General features: G+C 35.0%; 1 protein-coding gene across 1 annotated transcript in view; it reads left to right on the top strand.

Moving 5' to 3' along the window:
* Window positions 1–21,927, top strand: part of CAND1 (cullin associated and neddylation dissociated 1) — a 40,353-nt gene that overhangs the window by 11,927 nt on the left and 6,499 nt on the right. Inside the window, exons 3-11 of the mRNA XM_029953426.1 lie at window positions 7,871–8,025; window positions 9,760–9,883; window positions 11,491–11,747; window positions 11,827–11,932; window positions 12,942–13,087; window positions 16,166–16,458; window positions 18,070–18,211; window positions 18,536–20,029; window positions 20,737–20,832. Of these exons, the coding sequence (XP_029809286.1) occupies window positions 7,871–8,025; window positions 9,760–9,883; window positions 11,491–11,747; window positions 11,827–11,932; window positions 12,942–13,087; window positions 16,166–16,458; window positions 18,070–18,211; window positions 18,536–20,029; window positions 20,737–20,832 (2,813 nt within the window). The remainder of the gene's footprint in view (window positions 1–7,870; window positions 8,026–9,759; window positions 9,884–11,490; window positions 11,748–11,826; window positions 11,933–12,941; window positions 13,088–16,165; window positions 16,459–18,069; window positions 18,212–18,535; window positions 20,030–20,736; window positions 20,833–21,927) is intronic.

Here is a 21,927-nt window from a genome sequence, read left to right as displayed (position 1 = left end):
TTAGAGGAGTGAAACACCTTCCGGAGACCAGTATCATACTTAATATGTCATTGGAGTAAAGAACAGGTCAGGGATACTTTATCTCACTGGGGAAAATTCACTACCTGTTCCAAGGGAAACATTTAGTAACATGGACTTGACAAGACCTTTTTAACATTACAAGTACACAAATATACACACTCATGCCTCAGCCCAAAAGTCAATAAATTACCAGAAACCTTTACGCTAAAGTCAGGAACAAGGCAAAGATGTGTCTCTATCTTCTCTTTGAAGGTATTAGCCACTGTAGGACAAGGGGGAATAAAACTGGACTCCTAAGGATTGAAAGACTTACATGGAAATAATCAAGACTCAAGAAAAAAAATGTAATGCAAACAGGAAGAATTCAGTGAAGTAATAGGATGTGAAAGTAATGAACAAGAATCTGTAGCTTTCATATACTCAAGTAGTAACCAGTTGGAATATCTCATGGAATCAAATGTCCATTTATTACAGGAATAGAAAGACAAAATCCTAGGAATTAAATGTAACAAGAAATGTTACAATGGTGACCTTGAGTAAGGATATTGTATGGTATGTGTAAGGTTATAGTTTTATGTTTTTCAAAACTTAAGGAAAACTTTAAAATATTATTGACCCCTGACAAAAAAGTACTTGGAACAAATGAAAAGACATCCTGTGCCCTTGGATAGGATAACTCAGCAAAGTTGCTGGTTCTCTCCATGCTTAGTGCTAATGCAATTGTAAAAATCAGTTATTTATACAAGCTAGACGAGCTGGTTCTACAGTATATTTTAATAAATATAGATTTAAAAAAATTTTTTTAACATTTATTTTTGAGAGCGAGTGAGAGAGAGCACGAGATGGGGAGGGGCAGAGAGAGAGGGAGACAGAGAATCTGAAGCAGGCTCCAGGCTCTGAGCTGTCAGCACAGAGCCCGATGTGGGGCTCAAACTCATGAACTATGAGATTACGACCTGAGCCGGAGTCGGACACTTAACCAACTGAGCCTGAATGCCCCATTTTAAAGTATATTTTGATGGGAGAGAGAAGAGGGCAGATATTTGCCAAGAAAAGTGTGAAAAAGTATACTAATTGCTGAAGTTGGAGAGTTATTGCTTAACTCCACTAGATATGAAGAGACTATTTTGTTTCTCTAATCAAAGTAGTGAGGCCTTAATGGACAAATGCAGTAAAATAGAATAGAAACTACATGATGTAAAGTTGAACTTTTTTTTTTTAAAGACTGGAAAAACATTTGAAAAAGATAAAATTGTATCCTTACTTCACATACAACATCCCTACTTAAGGTCACCATTATTTTGTTCACCTTAAATTAGTTTTGCCTGTTTTAGCACTTCATATAAATGAGGTTACACAGTAGATCCTCTTTTGTGTCTAGCTGTTTTCACAGGTGTGAGGTTCATCCATGTTGAGTGTATTAGTATTTCTTTACTTTTTATTACTGATTAGTCCATTGATACCTGTCTATTTATGTATTTGGTTTCTTTTTAGGGTTTGGCTATTTTGAATAGACATAAAATGAACATTCTTGCATGAGTCCTCTTTAGGATATGGGTCTTTCCTTATGGATAGATACCTAAGGATGAAATTCCTGTTGTCCATTTAGATTTTTAAGAAACTGCCCAATTTTTTCCCATAGTATTTGTATTATCTACACAAAAGTCCCAGTTGTCTTCACATTCTCCTCAGTGCTTGGTTTTGTCACTTTTTAATTTTAGCCATTCCAATAAATGTAAAGGTTTAGGGGTTTTTTGTTTGTTTTTTGTTTTTGTATAGAGGTAGTTTTAATTACATGTCCCTGACGACAGTGCTGTTTTGTGTTTGTTAGACTTTTTTTTTTTTTTTTGCTGGACTTTTCCCAATTTTTTAAATTGAGGTGGTCATTTTATTATCAGATTGTAGGAATCTTCATATACTCATATGTATATGTTATATTCATATATAGATATATTTTATAAATATTTTTCCCAATATGATAAAGTTACATTTTTTAATTGTAGTTTTAAATTTAGGTTTGTTTGATTTGATTTATAAATTAATTTTAACTTTCACAATAATTGTTTTCCCTGTCATAGGAAACCTTAGTTTACCCTTTGTTGCAACAATTTTCTCCTTTTTTTTTCTAAAAGTCTAAGAGTTTCAGCTTTTACTTTTAGACCTGTGATCTGTCTTGAATTAATTTTTGTGAAGTAGAAATTGAGGTTTTTTTCCTTAACATTTATTTTTGAGAGACAGATCCTGAGAAGGGGAGGGGCAGAGAGAGAGGGACACACAGAATCAGAAGCAGGCTTCAAGCTCTGAGCTGTCAGCACAGAGCCCGACACGAGGCTTGAACCCACAAAGATCATGACCTGAGCTGAAGTCAGAGGCTTAACCAACTGAGCCACCCAGGCGCCCCAGGAATTGAATTTTTAATTTAATTTTTTTAATGTTTATTTTTGAGAGAGAGAGAGATAAGTGTGAGTGGGGGAGGGGCAGAGAGAGGGAGACACAGATTGAAGCAGGCTCCAGTATCCAGGTTCCCAGGCGTCAGCACAGAGCCCAGCGCTTACTCAGGAACTGCAAAATCATGGCCTGAGCCAAAGTTGGATGTCTAACTGACTGAGCCAACCCAGGCGCCCCAAATCCTTTATTTTCATATGAATATCCAGTTGCTGAAGCACCATTTATTGAAAACACCTTCTTCTCCCTATTGAATTGCATTGATACCTTTGTCAAAAATCATTGACTATGAAAATGCAGGTTTAGTCCTCAACTCTGTTGTGTTTCTCTGTTGGTGTATTCTTTTGCCAGTGCAAAACTGTTAAGTTAGTGTAGTGTAGTGTATTAGTCAACCTTGCCACTGTTGACTTTTGGGCAGATAATTCTTTGTTGTGAGGAGCTATCCTTCGTCCCCTGTGTATTGTAGGATGTTTAGCAGCATCTTGGCCTTTAGCCACTATTTGCTAGTACTATTCATTCCTTCTTTCTCCAGGAGTAACCAAAAATGTCTCCAGATTTTGCCAGTTCTCTGTTGGGTGGGGGGAAGGGGTCATCAGTGAATATTCTCTTTCAGTTCTGATTTTGATAATTTGTATTTTCTCTTTTTTTCCCCTTCAATTCATCTAATTAGGGATTTACTTACTAAAGAACTGACTTTAAGGTTTATTAATTTTCTCTGTTTGTTGCCTATCATAGATTTCTTCTCTTTTACTATTTTCTTCTCACTTTTCTTCCTTTCTAATTTTTAAGCATTTAAAGGCATATATGTTCCTCTTATTACTTCTTGAGCTACATTCTATAAATTCTGGTGGTATCATTTAGTCTGAAATATATTTCTTTCAAGATTATGTTTTTAAATAATCTCTATACTCAGTGTGGGGCTTAACCTCACAGCCATGAGAACAAGAGTTGCTTGCTCTACTGAGTCAGCGCAGTGCCCCTAGTCTGAAATATGTTTAATTCAATGTGATTTTTTTGATCCATGGGTGATGAGAAGCAATTGTCAAATATTTGGAGGTTATCTAGGTGTTTATTTTTACTGGTATCTAATTTAATTCCATTTTAGTCATAGAGCTATACTCCTTAAATAAAATTTCACAATGTTTGTTTTGGTTTGTTTTGTCTACCTACTGAGGTTTTTTTTTTATGGTTCAGCATGTGGTATGCCTCTGTGAATGTCCCATCTATACTTGGAAGAAAGTATATTCTGCAGTAGTTGGGTATAATGTTTTGGAAAGGTAAAGGTAGTTGATAAGGTTCAAATTTATATCCTTTGTGATTTCTTTTGTTGTTGGTATTAAATATCGAGGAGTGTTTAAAATTTCCAACTATGATAGTTTATCTTTGACAGTCAGTTTTTGCTTCATGTATTTTAAAGCTATATGGCTTAAGTGCATACACATTTATGTCTTCTTGATGTTTGACCTCTTATAGGTATAGAATATTTCTCTTGAAATATACCATATTGTGAAATGTATTTTCTCTTATGTTAATATGGAAAAGCCACCATAGCTTTTTTTTTTACGCTTTTAAAAAATGTTTTACTTAATTTTGAGAGAGGGACAGAGAGAGAGCAAGAGAAAACAAGTAGGTGGGTAAGAGGCAGAGAGAGGGAGGTGCCTAGGGTCCGAAGCAGGGTCTGTACTGAGAGTAGTGAGTTGGATGTGGGGCTCGAACTCACAAATGGTGAGATCATAAGCTAAGCCAGTCAAGTGCTCAACGGACTGAGCCACCCAAGCACCCTGACCTCAGCTTTTTTAAGATTAGTGTTTGCATAGTGTATCTTTAAATTTTTCAGTTCAATCTGTTTTTATCTTTAAATGATGTGTCTTACAGACAGCAGATAGTGAATTCTTGCTTTTTTTTCTGATTCAGTTTCATAATTTTTGTCCTTTAATAGGAATGCTTATGTAGTCCATTGACATTTATTGTAAATATTTGATTTGGATTTAGGTGTGTGTTATTCTTATTTTGTTTTCATTGTTGTTCTGAGTTCTTTTTTTCTGCTTTTCAGTTAATCAAATATATTTTAAAAAAATGTTTATTTTGGAGGGAGAAAGAGAAAGAACAGCAGGGGAAGGGCAGAGAGAGGGAGACAGAATCCCAAGCTGGCTGTGCACTGCCAGCTCAAAGCCTGACTGGACGATCTCAGGACTGTGAGATCATGACCTGAACTGATCGGGGCGCCTGGGTGGCTCAGTTGGTTAAGCGTCCAGCTTCAGCTCAGGTCATGATCTCATGGTTCATGGGTTCAAGCCTCACATCAGGCTCTGTGCTGACAGCTAGCTCAGAGCCTGCAGCCTGCTTCAGAGTCTGTATTTCCCTGTCTCTTTGATTCTCCCTTGTTTGTACTGTCTGTGTCTCTCAAAGAAAAAAAAAATAAAAAACATTAAAAAAAAAAAACCCACCACACTTAAAAAAAAAAGAGCCAGTGATCAACTGACTGAGCCTCCCAGGTGCCCCTGGATTAATCAAATCTTTTATAGCACCAGTTCTCAAAGTTTGATTCAGGGGACCTTGGAACATCCTATGACCCTGAAAGTGTCAAAATTATCATGTGAATAATTCTAAAGTGTTATTTCCCTTTGACTCTTCATATTCTTATAACAGCATGGTTTAATTTTCCAGAGGTCACATGACATGTGATACCACCACAGACTGAATGCAAAATCAGAAAATGAGAATCCATTTTTTTTTAAGTGCAAACATAAAACAGTGCTATTATTCTCACTTTTTTTGAGAATATAGTTTATTTTCTTAACTTTTAGTTTTTAATATGGTAAACAGTGACGGATAAAATGCACATAAGGAAAAGCTCTTTGGGGTCTTTTATTGATTTTCAGTGCTAAAACCAAAAAGTTGAGAATTGTTACTCTAGGCTAGTCTATTAAAAGTTAACATTGTACCACTTGATATAAATTATATAAAAACCTTGCAGTATTTTTCATTTACTCTCTTCCTGTATTTGTGCTGTTTTTTAAATATATTTGTGGGAGCACCTGGGTGGCTCAGTCGGTTAACCTTCTGACTTCTGCTCAGGTCATGATCTCACAATTCACAAGTTCAAGCCTCATATCAGGCTCTGTGCTGACAGCTCAGAGGCTGGAGCCTGCTTTGGAACTGTGTCTCCCTCTCCCCTCTTCCCCTCCCCCCCCCAACCTCACGTGTGCTCTCTCTGTCTCTCAAAAATAAATAACATTTAAAAAAAAATAGATAAAATATATTTGTGTATGTGTTTCTATAATACAATATTATTTGTAGTTTGAAAAAAACTATATAGTCTTTTTTATTATTTTTTTTTAAATTTTTTATTTTTTATTTATTTTTGAGAGACAGAGTGTAAATAGGGGAGGAGCAGAGAGAGAAAGAGACACAGAATCTGAAGCAGGCTCCAGGCTCTGAGCTCACAGTCAGCACAGAGCCCGACGTGGGGCTCGAACCCACAAACCGTGAGATCATGACCTGAGTTGAAGTCAGACGCTCAACTGACTGAGCCACCTAGGCGCCCCCCCCCCTTTTTTTTTAAATTTTAAATTTATTTATTTATTGTTCGGTACTCTCTATACCCAGTGAGGGGCTTGAACTCATGAACTTGAAATCAAGAGTTGCATGCTGAGCCAACATGGAGCCCCATGTAGTCTTTTAAATAATAGCCTTTTATGTTTACACATATTTACATTTCTGGTGATCTTTGTAAATCTGAGTAACTATCTGACATAATTTTTCTTTAGCCTAAAGAACTTTTCTTTGGCAATTCTTGTTGTATAGGTTTGGTGGTGATACGTTTTCAGCTTTTATAACAAATTGTCTTCACAGTTTGAAGGAATAATTTCACTGGATTTGGAGTTCTAGATAAATCTTTTCTCTGGCTTTAGTACGTCGTTATCTGGCATTCAAATTGTTGTTTTCAAAAATACAGTTTTAGAGAGTTTACAACATTATTGCAGGAGAGTTCGTCTAACAAAACTATTGCCATTACCAGAAGCTAGAACTCTCTAAATTCCTTTTTGGAATACCTTTTATTTTCACTCTCAGTTTTTTCATTGTTTCACCTTAGATCTCTGCATATATGCTGTGTCTCTTTTGTCATTGCCATCATTTTGGATTGGACTGTTCTTGGGTTTCTCCAATCTTTCTAGTTTTTTTCTTCCTTCTCTTAATTCTCCAGATTGCACTGCCTTTGACTTCTAGTCAAGTAGTTGACAGCTAATTGAGTATCTGTATATGAAACATTGATCTGATATTTAACAAATTAAACTATTTTTATCATGTCACGGGTACTGGACAAAATGCATTGGCTCCTAATTTTACATTTAATTTGCTGGCCTAACTTTAAAGGTTCTCCGTAATGTCCTAGGGGCTTACTTTCCTGTTGTTTTTTATGTGCATTTTGTATCAAACATTTCTTTTCACCCCTCGTTTCTTTCAGTATGCATTTCACTTATTCTGGTCTCTGATCTTTCCATTTGAAATGCTCTTCTTTTCTAACAATATCCCATCAAAGCCCACTACCTAAAAATCTATCCCTTAGGTGCAGTCTCCTGTCCTGTAAATGCTAATAACATTGAATTAAAATTTTTTTTAAAGAAATTGTGCAGAATAGTGAATGCCTTCATTTCTCAAGTAGTTGTGTGAATTCCTTACTTTATCAGCCAGTGAGTGGTAAATATTTGGAGATAGGAGCCATATATTTCTTACTCAGTATAGTCTTGAAAACAGTGGCTCTTCAGTGAAAACTCATGCACCAAACATCTGCTATCTTCAATTCAATGGGAAGCATACAAAGGAAGAAATTTTCTCCATCTTCAATCAGTCGACCTGCATGCAAACCTATAATAATAGGATAAGGTACTAATATGGAAGGAATATACAAGGTTCTTTGGGAAGATAGAATAGTACTAACTCTTTGTAGCAGATTATGTGATGCTTTTAAAATTTAAACAAGAAAATAAGAGGAATGTAAAATTTTTTTGGTTCACAAGGTAGAGTTGGTGATAGATGATAGGAGGAAAGAAGGGTTATAATTGGTAAAGTGAAATACTGGATGGCATTGCTATTTCAGTTAAACTATAGAATCCCTTTTTATTGCTAAAAAATTGTATGTTTGAAGGGTTAGGGGCTGGTAAGCATCTGAAGTTTCATAATATGGTTAAAATCAGTGGGGAGACATTGGAAACCAACTAGGAGTTTATCAATCAAGATTTGTTTTAAATCCTTATTCATATACTATCTATGATATAGGCATAGTGTATTTGCTTTGTGCTGATAGTTGCTAGGCAGAAGAAATTAATGCTTTTACTTGTCTGTTTTTCTGTTTTTGTATTTAATGTAAATTAAAAACTTTATTTTCTATTTTATATTACAGTCTTGGCCCCTTAGTGAGTAAAGTGAAAGAATACCAAGTAGAGACAATTGTAGATACCCTCTGCACTAACATGCTTTCTGATAAAGAACAACTTCGAGATATTTCAAGTATTGGCCTTAAAACAGTAATTGGAGAACTTCCTCCAGCTTCCAGTGGTAAGCAAGAGCACCATTTTCTTCCTAGTTCCTTTTTACTTGGAGGTGTTTGCCCTCCGCCTTTTTTCCTCCTGGTCCGGGAGGGAGAGCAGTGCCTATCAAAAAGTCTTTGTAAAGATCTCATTGAACAATTAAGGGGGGAAAAACGTCCCGAGTCCTATTTTTGCTTAAAAGTAAATTCAGTTTTCAGTTTTAGATGAATATTATTTTGATTGAATTTAAATATCTTGTAGGAATAGCAAGATTTTATATTGTTGTACCTACTGTGACTACAGAATAGAGTTAATGCCAACCTATGCAGTGAGAGAAAAGATAACCAAAATTTTGAGTTACTTTTGATTAGCTCTCTATTTTCAGGATTAATTTTGCTTTGTATCAAAATTTATTATGTGTAATACTTAACACTGTTAAAACAGCTGTGAAATAGTTCAGAAGTTTACTAGTATCTTTGTGGCTGAATCTACAGTTGCTTTGGTAATTTAAAACTATAATTTATGAATTTGTCAATTAGATTTTGGTCTCTGGCACAGTTATTTAGGTAATGCAACTTTTAGAATTGGTTTTGACTGCTAAGCTATCAGCTAAAATAGGCAGGCTAAAGTTTTTGATGGTCTCAGATTCACAGATGGGGTGAAATTATTACCTCTCTATTTCATGGAAAGATGTAGACTGGTAATGTAGTCTAAGTATGTAGTTTTAACTCATTTACTTAACAAATATTTATTAATCTTTTGCTATGCTACCTACTATGCTAGATGATTTGTGTATATTATTTCAGTTAGTCTAAGCATCAGGCATATGGGAGGTCTTAATATGCCTAGTTTATTGCTGAAGGAACTGAAAATTCAGAAAGATTAGGTTAATTTACCCAAAGTTTTGATTACCTGTTTGGGTGAAAATTCAAATCCTCCATTATCTTTTAATCCAAAGCTGATGCTTTTTCTACTGTATCTTACCAATGTTACTTTATTCTTATTATTTCAATAAAATAGCTCTTGTGTATTAGTTACACTGATAATCATCCTTATATATTTTCTCTCACTGAAACACTTGTTTTTAGTTGATTTCTGGTTCTAACAAGAATTCTACTGTTTAGATTATTTCTTGTTCCTTTTTTTTTTTTCTTCTTCCCCTTGCCAGTAACAACACGAATCTACTTCGGAATAGTAATAACCTTGATTTATGAGTTCTTTGGAACAGCATTTCTACTTCAAATGAAGTTTTGGGATCTTTGGATTGGAACAGGAAGGATTTTATGTTAGGTTATAGCGCGCGTGCTCTCTCTCTCTCTCTCTCTTTTAAGAGTCCATGTTAGGTGTTGGAGATCAGGATATTTTTAGTTCACAGAAATTTTAGAATCTAGGTTCCTAGTAAAGAGTATTCAAGTAGAAGAATAATCATTTCTGCTTTGCAGTCTAGAGGTGCAGACACTATAGCCATCCCTGGTTAGTCAGCAGTCATGTCTGTAACGTAGAAATAGTTGTCCAGGAGAATCTAGTGAATTGATAATGTGTTACCTATGTCCTGTAGCCTTCAGCAGTTATTATCTCTTATCCTTCTTTATGTCTGTTATCTTATTGAAAAACTATATTCATATTTTTCTGACCTGAATCCCTTGAATCAGTCTGGATTATAATCAAGTTTTGAGTTGTTGAATATCTGGTAACCACCATAAATACAAGGTGGAATCAGTATACTTGCCTTGAAATTATTACTGGTTTATTATTTATGCAGGCTCTGCATTAGCTGCTAATGTATGTAAAAAGATTACTGGACGACTTACCAGTGCCATAGCAAAGCAGGAAGATGTCTCTGTTCAGCTAGAAGCTTTGGATATTATGGCTGATATGTTGAGCAGGTAAACATGCCTATGATTTGTATTACTTGTAATGCGAAAACTATGTGCATTTATTAAAACCTTTTTTGATAAATATAGTAAAACTTGGCCTAAAATTGTTTGTGTTTATTACTGTTTTTAAATTGTTCATGTGTAAATTGTGGCTGTTTTATAGGTATGTGGGTAGGGGTAAGAGGAGAACTAAGCTAATTATATTTATCATGTAATATTGCACAGCAAGCATTTTTTGTAGTTTTGAAAAGTAATTAAGATTTGTGATTTGAATATTTCATCACAGTTTTCATGTTATGTTTTATTCTTATATTTTTGAATACAGTGATCTATTTAGATAAGAGATGTGCTGGTAGAATAGCACATTTTCTGGTTAAAATAATGCTGGTATAAATTTTAGCAACCATGATTATACTTGCATGTTTTGGGAGAAGGGAGCCTAACTTTGTACATTTGTTCCTTGTTTGCTTTTCTCTGAGAGTCAAACTTGGGAAGAGAGGAAGATCTAAGCAACTCCTAGGGGGAAAATACCTTAAAAGGCCTGGCAGTTTCATTTTGTCCCTAATTCTCCAAATCATTTCATGCTCATTGTATCTTGTTTTTGCCTGATGCACTGCAACTTGAAACTAAAGTGCTTTCATATGGTGCCTGTTTATAGTGAAAGGTTAGAGCAGTCATCCTGGCCCACACAAGAGCTTATATGGTACTGTGGGAGATAAGGGCAAAAAGGATTACAGTGTAAGACTGAATGGGACTAAATACGGAAACTGTTAGTGAGTTTTGGGGTTTAAAATGGAAGATTCCAAGAAAGAGTGCATTTGAATTTAATTTTGAAGAATGAATAGGACACTGGTTTATGTGCCCAGGCTTAAAGTATATTAGTATAAGCAGTCTTGGAGTTGGGAAACATTGTATTCTCATTTTCCATCATATATAAAATGAATAGAAAAGTGGTAGTAAGTCATTTTCATAGGTTGTGGTTATGTTGAAGAGGGTCAGGGATTTGTACTTAATTTGGTTAAGTAGTAACTATTCAGTTAGACTTTTTGTCCTGTGACTGGATCAGTGTCCTGGCACATACAAGATTAACTGCTAGTGACTCCCTGAGCTGCGCATGTGAAATGATTTGGAAGAAAGGGTTGGACCACAAGATCAGTGCAACTTCCTGTATAGAGGTGTTGAGGAAGGACAATAGGGCGCAGGGGTAGTCAAGAGATGCTGAGGTTTTGAGTGTTGTGAACTCCCAGAAAGCTATAATAGAGAAAAAGCTATTAATAGAGAAAATAATTAGAAATCTGGGAGGGGGGAAAGGGACAAGACTGTTGATTTTTTTCATGTATTCTCAAGCTTGTTGGTTGGATATCTTCTAGATAGGGATACAGTTCTGGATTCCAGGAGAGAATTTTGGGATACACATTTCAAAACTGCATTTACTTAACTTTTTATTTTTAGTTGGATTGATAGAGTAAGAATTTAGTTTTCCTTTAATCCTAAATTGGGATTAGCGCCTTCTAATTTTTCACTTTTTGAAGACTTTGGGGTCAGAGGCCAGATATTTAAGTGGTGCTCAAACATCTTGAATTTATTTATTGTTTTCTTTTTTATTTTACTTTAAGGCAAGGAGGACTTCTTGTTAATTTCCATCCTTCGATTCTGACCTGTCTGCTCCCCCAGTTGACCAGCCCTAGACTTGCAGTGAGGAAGAGAACCATTATTGCTCTTGGCCATCTGGTTATGAGCTGTGGAAATATAGTTTTTGTAGATCTTATTGAACACCTGTTGTCAGAATTGTCCAAAAATGATTCCATGTCAACAACAAGAACCTATATACAATGTATTGCTGCAATTAGTAGGCAAGCCGGTCATAGAATAGGTAAGAAATACTTAAATACTTCAAAATTTTCTTTGAATAAAAAAATGAATATTTTTAAGAATGAGTATGCTTTTCTTAGGTGAATACCTTGAGAAGATAATTCCTTTGGTGGTAAAATTTTGCAATGTAGATGACGATGAATTAAGAGAGTATTGCATTCAAGCCTTTGAGTCATTTGTGAGAAGGTAAGTTTTAAGATCTCTATTTTTCAAATAAAAATTTTCCCTTAGAGTAATGATTAAGCTCTAGATTAGGAAGGTGTGGAGAAATGGATTGTTTTATTGACAGGATTTGAGTTTTGGATTTCAGATGTGTCTTGGTTAAATTTTATTAAACTGATAATACAGTATTTGAAGTGGATAGCATCTTATTTTCATAATACAGTCTTTATTTTGAAATGTTTCCATTTCATTGTTAGGACTTGAAAGAATTTAGAAAGTCATTTATCATTGTCTTCTGGTTTAATTTGGTAATGTAGTTACTATCCTAAAGAGTATTAGGGTAAATTAATTATCTGGCCAAAAATCTATAGTGAGTTTTATATCTTTTCAACAATTGTTGAGGTTTATCACATCCATTTTGCTAGGACAGTGAGTCTCAATTTGGAAACCTTGGTTCTAAGACTAAAATCTGCATTTATGTACTAGAGGGCCATACTGGCTAAGTAGCCTTTTTTGTTGTTGTTGTTGTTGTTGTTTCTGTCCTTTTAATTAATTATTCTTTTATTGTGAGACATTTGTATGTTCTGTCTCTCAGACCATATAGCTAGGGCTAGAACACATAGCGTAGAGTTAGAAGACCAAGCCTAGAAGAGTATGCACTGGTAGTTTTACAAATAGTCGTAGTTGCAAGCAAGCATGTTCCCTTGGACTTGGGCCTCTGGTCATATGTTCAGAAGATAGATTATAGATATATGGATTTCTCTCTATCCACCCTACATTAATGATAATATATCATTTATTGTAAGAATCATCCTGATTTCAGAGATGTTAAAATGTGAGGGGGAAAGTTCATCGTAATATTATATGTAATTTGAGAAGTAAATTTTTTAAAATGTCGAGTCATTGGTATTGAAAAGGCAAGGGACCACTTTTCCTGTGTTATGTTAAGGGGAAGAAAGAAATCTGGTACTGTGTCAAATGTTGAGTGAAGAAGAACATAATTATTTAAGGTAGCTTTTATTTTTTTCTTCAGATGTCCTAAGGAAGTATATCCTCATGTTTCTACCATTATAAATATTTGTCTTAAATATCTTACTTATGATCCAAATTATAATTATGATGATGAAGATGAAGATGAAAATGCCATGGATGCAGATGGTGGTGATGATGATGACCAAGGTATTTCAAATTATATAGAAGGAATTTGTTAAAATTTCATGAAAGACCCAGTGTTATTGATGGAGAAGATTCTTACCCCCAAATTGTGCCATTTATTTATAATAGTGAAACTGGAAATGACCTCAATATTTAACAATAGCAAGTTGATTATATAAATTATGGGGCACCTATGTATTAAACTGCTATGCAACATTTTCATAGTCCTGTAAGGTACTTATTAATACGTTTGTGGAAAAGTGGGACAAAATTTATGTCCCAGTTTTATTTTTTGAAAATATACAGAGAAAAAAATGTTAGTATTTTTCTCTTAGCTCGCAATATAAATGATTTTTGTGTTTTTTTGTTTTGCTTTGTTTTTATTTTCATTCTTTATTCAAATTTTCTACAAAGAGATTTGGTAAGGAGGGAAATGTTACTTTGAACTGTACTGTAGATATACATATTCAGCAGTTTGGTTGGTTTTATAAATACTTTCATGAAAAATCCTAAATACTATTTGAGGCTCCATTTAACTTTCATGAATAATCTAAACATTTCTCAGGCTCCTAAGATTGATGTCCTCATGCTATGATTTGTAGTATTTATTCTGGAAAGGAATGTCACTTTTAAGGACATAGAAGATATTTGTGTTAAGTTGTTTCTGCTAGTATTAAAAGAATCATAGTGGAGATAATTAAATGAGTAAGTTACGAGGTATATGGGTTGGTGGATTTTGTGATGGTTTTCATAGTTGTAAGTTTGCTTCTTTGAATTTATGTTCCCCTTAAGTCTATAATTTCATTTGTTTTTTAAAAAAAAAAACAGCAATAACTACAAAAATTCACTCTTAACCCAGTATTACACTGGCAGCTAATACCCAGTTTTTCTTACAACAAAACTCAAAAGAACACCCCAATTCCTTTTTTCTTCTTTCTTAAGTCTAGTCTTCAGTGATGGACAGGATCGCCAGTTATCTCAAATGTCTGCCTGGTACTCAGTTCAGCAGCACTTCTTTAACCTTCAGGATACCACACTCTCCTGGCTATAGTCCTGTTTTTGTGATTGTTCCTTCTCAGTCTCTGTGCTGGTTGCTCTTCATAATCCTGACCGCTAAACTTCAGAGTATTCCAGGGCTTAGACTTCTCTGTGATACCCATATTCTTGTTAATCTTACCCAGTCTCCTGGGTTTTATATCATTATGCTGAAAACCCAAATTTTTCTTTATTCCAGATCTTTCCTGTGAATTTTAAGTTCATATATATGTCTGCTTAATTGATTCACTGCTTAGATGTATAAAATATTTCTCCCCACTTTTCCCCCATCTTCTGCCTAACCAGTTTCTTCTTTAGCCTTTTCCATATTAGGACCTTCATCTTAGTTTTCTCAGGCCAAAAACTTTGAGGTTGTACCTAATTACTTTGTATTGTATATCCCCTTCATTCAGTCTCTAATCTCGGGGCTTTCCCGCTTATTTATTCCTCCTCAGTGTTTTTATTTTCATTGTATTTAATCTCTTTTGACATATTTAATTATATTCCATGTCTAGGATGTAAGTTTCATTAAGACAACTTTCATCTATTGACTGCTTTATCCCAGTGCCTAGGGTAGTGCTTGACACACAGTAGGCACTCAGTAAATGTGTTGTATTAATGAAGGGAGTATAAAAGGAGAATATCCTTGGAAAAAAGCAGTAGCAATATATATTCCAAGTTTTGATTGAGTTTTTAGTGTGCCAAGTTACTTATGTTGAATAACTAACCTAGTCCTTTAGCTGTTACATCAGTTTGCATGGGTTATATCTATTAACTTTCTTTGCACCATAGTACTGTAATATAAAAAGCACTGTAACTTTGGTGATTAGGCTATTTAATGTTTTAATAACCCTTTTTTTCAATAAAGTATATTTCTACAACATAATTCCCGTGGTTGCCTTGGGGAAAACTTCATTTACTTGTTTGCTTATGAATAGTCTATTTTGATGTAGTACCTTTTAGTTTTTACTCAAATATGTATTTGCTAATAAGTCATATATATGCCTTGGGTATAGTAGTATTTGGTGGGCTTTTCCTATAATATGCTAAAATGAAATTAGGTAAACCTCTGGGCTTTAGAAAACTTTAATCCGAGGATTTTGTAAGGCATAGCTGACTGCATTTAGCTGTCACTAAACTAACGGGAATATAAACCAACGGAGAGATGACATCTTTCCCCCTCACTGAGGAATCAGCATGTCAAGGCTATCATCTTACCTAAGAATAACAAAATTATTGTTAATTTTAGACTGTCCTAAGAACTGCTAGTATTTTCGCCATCCTCCTGACTTATTTTTGCCCAACTTCAGTCTGATAGTGTAAGAAAGAAATAATTTTCAGAGATTTCACACACATCACATATGTACATAATGAAGCATACATACTTGGAATGCTTATTTTAAGGTTTAACAGGAATTTGGAGAAGATGCTGTTTTTACATGGGCTTTGTTGTTGAAGAATTTTCTTGTAATTGAGAAAGTATTGTTTCTTTAAACTATGTTATGAGAATACATTGAAAGGTTAAAAATATACATATTTTTTCCTAATAGCCCATCAATAAATGTAGTGAAAACCCTTGTAATCCCAAAGAAAGCTTATTTCTGGATTCTTTTTCTCTCTAGTCATATTTCCTGGTTTATCTTAGTAACTCCTTCCTTAATTGATTGATTTTCCTATAGTGTCCAGTGAATCCTTTGAACTATTCATATTGTTTAAAAGGTTGGGGTGAGAGATTTAAGATTTTACAAATATTTATTTTGGAAAGAAGTTTAATGTGTTAATAATTTAAAAAATGATTTTAAATGATTTAAGCTGCTCATTACCCATAATAAGTGAGAAGATGATTAAAGATGATTAACAAGTTAAAAACAATTATGATTTTCTTTAGAGGTTAATTTATATGTAATTTGGTATAATTTCTATCTGTTTAAGTACTTGCCCTTTTAAAATTTGCTGTACTTTAGTGAAAAGTCATAAAACTCTTACTTTGAGTATTGATTCACTTTCTGTATTAAGTGAGAAACTTTTCCTACAATTAAGCTTGTTAACATTAAAACTTCTGTCTAGGGAGTGACGATGAATACAGTGATGACGACGACATGAGCTGGAAAGTGAGGCGTGCGGCCGCCAAGTGCTTGGATGCTGTAGTCAGCACAAGGCATGAGATGCTTCCAGAATTCTACAAGACTGTCTCTCCTGCACTGATATCCAGATTTAAAGAACGTGAAGAGAATGTAAAGGCAGATGTTTTTCATGCGTACCTTTCTCTTTTGAAGCAAACTCGTCCTGTACAAAGCTGGCTGTGTGACCCTGATGCTATGGAGCAGGGAGAAACACCTCTAACGATGCTTCAGAGTCAGGTCAGTTTAAAAGTATGATTGAAAGTCACGCTCATAAATATGATTTTATAAAACTGGGTTTTTATATGGAAATGTGAGTCCCAGAATATCTTCAGAGAAGCAGAGTTTTGGGAGAGAGAGCTATGTATATATATGTGTATATATATGAACTTATGTATATTCATTCATACCATATTTCTTCTAGTTTATTCTGACTGAGGCATTCTTGATTTATTAAACTATTAAAATAATTTTAAGATTTAGTAAAATAACCTTGCTGCTTGTAGCTACCTTTTGAAGTAAGGTCCATAAGTTCATTGTGAGAGCAAACTAGAAGCGGAAACAAAGACCCATGTTAACAGAGAAAGCTTAGAACTGTGGGGTCACACTATGTGTGTTCATATCTTGCTTCACTCCTGATTTAGCTGTGTGATCCTGGACAAGGTAGTCATTTTTTTAAACCTCATTTTTCTCACTCGTAATAACGGTTTACTTAGAATTATCTACCCAAGGAAGTGAGAGATGAGATGATCTATGTATGTAAACTTTCAATGTAGCGGCTTGCACGTAATAAGTACTTATGGATTTTATTAACCAGAGCTGGCATAGATACTTTTGCTTGAGGATATTTTTTCTAAGATTCTAAGATTAGAGTTATAGCTCCTATTTACAGAATGTTCGGTGCATGCTAGGCACTTTCCTGTCTTATATTTAATCCCTACAGCAGCCCAATGGCATACATATTTGTTCATTTTTGTAAATTATAAAACAGATGTTGAGAGGGACTGAACAACAAAACTATAGGGATGTACATACCATATCTATCTTGCTTTCAAATAGTACAAATTAACAAAATAAAATCCTGGTGAACTTAAAGGTGAATATTCAAGAATGCACTATACAAGGAAACTAGATAAAGTGTATGGAGGACATAAGCCATTAAATAAATGTATAGAAGTCAGGTAAAATCATGGGAAATTCTGATGATTTGACAAATTAGGTTGTTGTCTTTTGTCTCTAGCCCTCAGATCACTGTTTGACATGGTATGTGTCTGTGTGTATCCTCGCATCCATAAAATTAGCAAATACCCTGTTTATGTTTTGCCAGATAACAAAACATTACAAAGTTTAGAAGCAGATGTCTGTGAATCATAACCTTGCTGCTTGTAGATACATTTTGACGTGAGGTCTTATTTCATTGTGAGAGCAAACTAAAAGTAGAAACAAAGAGCCATTTAGTGGTTTCTTTTCCATAATTTGTCTTTTTTCATTTAATGCAGATCTGTGCTAATTCTGTTGAAGGAACCATTTTTAAATTATGTTCTTAAAATTTTGGTTGAAAATTTACTAGTTGGTTAGATTTCTATTTAGTCTTTCATAATTAAAAATTAAGGAAGACTTGTTCTGTACAAAAGCTAATGCTAGCTTTTCTCTATTATCGATATAAAGCAAATATAGTTCAAAGAGAACAAATGTAGTGGATACACCAAAAGTTGCATCAGACACTTTTGTTAGATGGCGGAATTAGGAATTTAACAAAAAAGATAAATTGTTCATTCTCCCCATCCCCTATAATTTGTGTTAAGTGTACTGAGGAAATACCAGTAGCTAATAAGCATGTGATAATTACAGGTTCCCAACATTGTTAAAGCTCTGCACAAACAGATGAAAGAAAAAAGTGTGAAGACTCGGCAGTGTTGTTTTAACATGTTAACTGAACTGGTAAATGTACTACCTGGAGCCCTAACGCAACACATTCCGGTACTTGTACCAGGTATGAAAGATAAGTAAATCACTTTGGGGACTTAACACAGACTTTATTAAAAGTCTTTGATGAGCTTAAAAAATTGTTCCCTTCAAAAGGGTAATTTGCATATAGGACCATCTTGAACACCTAAAGTTGGAAACTTTCAAGTACAAAGTTTAAAACCTGACCCTAAAGTTCTTGGCTGTAATATTTATTGTAGATTGTGGAGTCTCTACTACTTTAGAGACAGTATGATGAAGGGGAAACTTTAGTAGTATTTTACGGATTAGTTCTTAATTTTTTTCTTTCCTAAAACTAAGAATTATTGGACTTTTTTTGTTGACTTTTTAGGAATCATTTTCTCACTGAATGATAAATCAAGCTCATCAAATTTGAAGATTGATGCTTTGTCGTGTCTGTATGTAATCCTCTGTAACCACTCTCCTCAAGTCTTCCATCCTCACGTTCAGGCTTTGGTCCCTCCAGTGGTGGCTTGCGTTGGAGACCCATTTTACAAGATTACATCTGAAGCACTTCTTGTTACGCAACAGCTTGTCAAAGTAATTCGTCCTTTAGATCAGCCTTCCTCGTTTGATGCAACTCCTTATATCAAAGATCTATTTACCTGCACCATTAAGAGGTTAAAAGCAGCTGACATTGATCAGGAAGTCAAGGAAAGGGCTATTTCTTGTATGGGACAAATTATTTGCAACCTTGGAGACAATTTGGGTTCTGATTTGCCTAATACACTTCAGATTTTCTTGGAGAGACTAAAGAATGAAATTACCCGGTTAACCACAGTGAAGGCGTTGACACTGATTGCTGGGTCACCTTTGAAGATAGATTTGAGGCCTGTCCTAGGAGAAGGGGTTCCTATCCTTGCTTCATTTCTCAGGAAAAACCAGAGAGCTTTGAAACTGGGTACCCTTTCTGCTCTAGATATTCTAATTAAAAACTATAGTGACAGCCTGACAGCTGCCATGATTGATGCAGTCCTAGATGAGCTCCCACCTCTTATCAGCGAAAGCGATATGCATGTTTCACAGATGGCTATCAGTTTCCTTACCACACTGGCAAAAGTGTATCCCTCCTCCCTTTCAAAAATAAGTGGATCCATTCTCAATGAACTTATTGGACTTGTGAGATCACCTTTATTACAGGGAGGAGCTCTTAGCGCCATGCTGGACTTTTTCCAAGCTCTGGTTGTCACTGGAACAAATAATCTAGGATACATGGATTTGTTGCGCATGCTCACTGGCCCAGTGTATTCTCAGAACACGGCTCTTACTCACAAGCAGTCTTACTATTCTATTGCCAAATGTGTAGCCGCCCTTACTCGAGCATGCCCTAAAGAAGGCCCAGCTGTAGTAGGTCAGTTTATTCAAGATGTTAAGAACTCAAGGTCTACCGATTCCATTCGTCTCTTGGCTCTGCTTTCTCTTGGAGAAGTTGGGCATCATATTGACTTAAGTGGGCAGCTGGAACTAAAATCTGTAATATTAGAAGCCTTCTCATCTCCTAGTGAAGAAGTTAAATCAGCCGCCTCCTATGCACTAGGCAGCATTAGCGTGGGCAACCTTCCTGAGTATCTGCCATTTGTCTTACAAGAAATAACCAGTCAGCCCAAAAGGCAGTATCTTCTGCTTCATTCCTTGAAGGAAATCATTAGCTCTGCATCAGTGGTGGGCCTTAAACCATATGTTGAAAATATTTGGGCCTTATTGCTAAAGCACTGTGAGTGTGCAGAAGAAGGAACCAGAAATGTTGTTGCTGAATGTCTAGGGAAACTCACTCTAATTGATCCAGAAACTCTTCTTCCACGGCTTAAGGGGTATTTGATATCAGGTGGGTACTTAGATTTTCTTACTTAAAAAGAATTTTATTAGCAGTTGGTAACTTTGAAAGATGCCTAATGCAGAAGCCAAAACAATTTTGTATTGTGTTAATATGTAGAATCTATTGCTTTATGTTGCAGTGTGGAGCCATATGCAAGTGACATTTGGTTGTTTAAAAGGATAAAGTAATAAGATAATATGAATCTGTTCTAATTCCTAGTGTTCGTTATATTTCAGTGCTACTTTATCTTGAAATTTTGGAAAAGACAGATGTTTATTGAATTCATGTATCCTAAGGAGCTTGGTAGTACTAATGATAATACTAAAATTGGTGAAGTTAGTTCAGATGAAAGATCCCAGAAGAGTTTTGTTTTCAGATTACCAGTGTCAACTCCTTTAGACCAAGTAGGGGCTAATAATAGCCATTGCTTTTTTAAGAGAAAATGTGAAGCTCTTTATGGGTTTAAACACTTCCCTTTTGCGAGGGCCTAGCCGTCTCCTTCCCGGAAGACATTATTTCTTTTGAAATCTAAAGGGATTATAGTTTGAGTAAAACTTTTTCCCCTGAGAACAGTTTGGTCCAATTCCCCTGGACCAAAGAGAATTTTAAGGAATTGAAGACACTGGTGTTAGTTGAAGTGGTTTGAAAATGATGAAGATGCCCATGGATTTTAGTGAATTTACATACTAGTAGATTTAAAATTTATTTTTAATTAGGCTCCTCATATGCCCGAAGCTCTGTGGTTACAGCTGTGAAGTTTACTATTTCTGATCATCCACAACCTATTGATCCACTGTTAAAGAACTGCATAGGTAAGTGGAAACAAAGATAAACATTCTGATTAATAATTTCAGTAATCAAAAATATTGCCAAGGAACTGAAATGCATTTAAGGGTCTGGTAATTGTTTCATTAAAAAGATAATTGATAATGTGATCTTACATAACTTATAATCAGTCATCTCTTAGTTTGCAGTTGTACAGATAATTTTGCAAATAACTCAAATTAGTAAATAACCCTAGGATATCTTCAGAATCAACTACATATTTGGTCTATCTGACCAGATATAAATTAATCTTGCTTGATCTGTTAGGGCCCCGGCTTTCTGTTATTACTTGTAAACTGTCCAGCTCCCATGGAGATCTGTGAAGACTTCCATAAGTAAGGTGGAAACAGTGGAAGAATAAAAAACAGAGTTGGGTAGAACTAAGATAGCCAAGGGCTCTGACGTCAACAGTTAGCTTCTAGGACTATTGTTAATGATTTTATAACTTCTTGTGTTGGTTTCATAATCAATTTTCCTAGAGCTGGTACAACTAAAAAGTTTAGAGCTTAGTTTGGTGTTTTCTTGAAGACAGAGCAAGAGGAATAACAGCAGAGAGGATAGAGGGATATGGCAAATAAGCCATGTGGTTTCATGCCATTCTGCAGTAGGCCAACAGAGAGAAACAACACAATTTTAAAGGAATTACAGTGGATTACTTAGTGATCAAAAAGAATGAAATCTTGTCATTTGCAACAACATGGATGGACTAGAATGTATTATGCTAAGAGAAATAAATCAGAGCAAGATAAATGATTTCACTCGTATGAGGAACTAAAAATAAAAAAGCAGATTAACATAAGGGAAGGGAAAGGAAAATAAGGTAAAAACTGAGGCAAACCATAAGAGACTCTTATATACAGAGAACAAACTGAGGGTTGCTGGAGGGGTGTTGGGTGGGTGATGGGCATTAAGGAGGGCACTTGTTCAGATGAGCACAGGGTGTTACTTACGTGTAAGTAATGAATCACTAAATTATACTCCTGAAACCATTATTACACTGCATGTTAACTAACGTGGTTTAAATAAAATGAAAAAAAGTTACAGAAATGGATTATCAGTTAATTAATAAGAGGGATGTAGGG

The sequence above is a fragment of the Suricata suricatta genome, chromosome 10 (genome assembly GCF_006229205.1).
Source record: "Suricata suricatta isolate VVHF042 chromosome 10, meerkat_22Aug2017_6uvM2_HiC, whole genome shotgun sequence".
NCBI classification, from domain to species: Eukaryota; Metazoa; Chordata; class Mammalia; order Carnivora; family Herpestidae; genus Suricata; species Suricata suricatta.
This window is presented reverse-complemented; position numbering and strand designations above follow the sequence as displayed.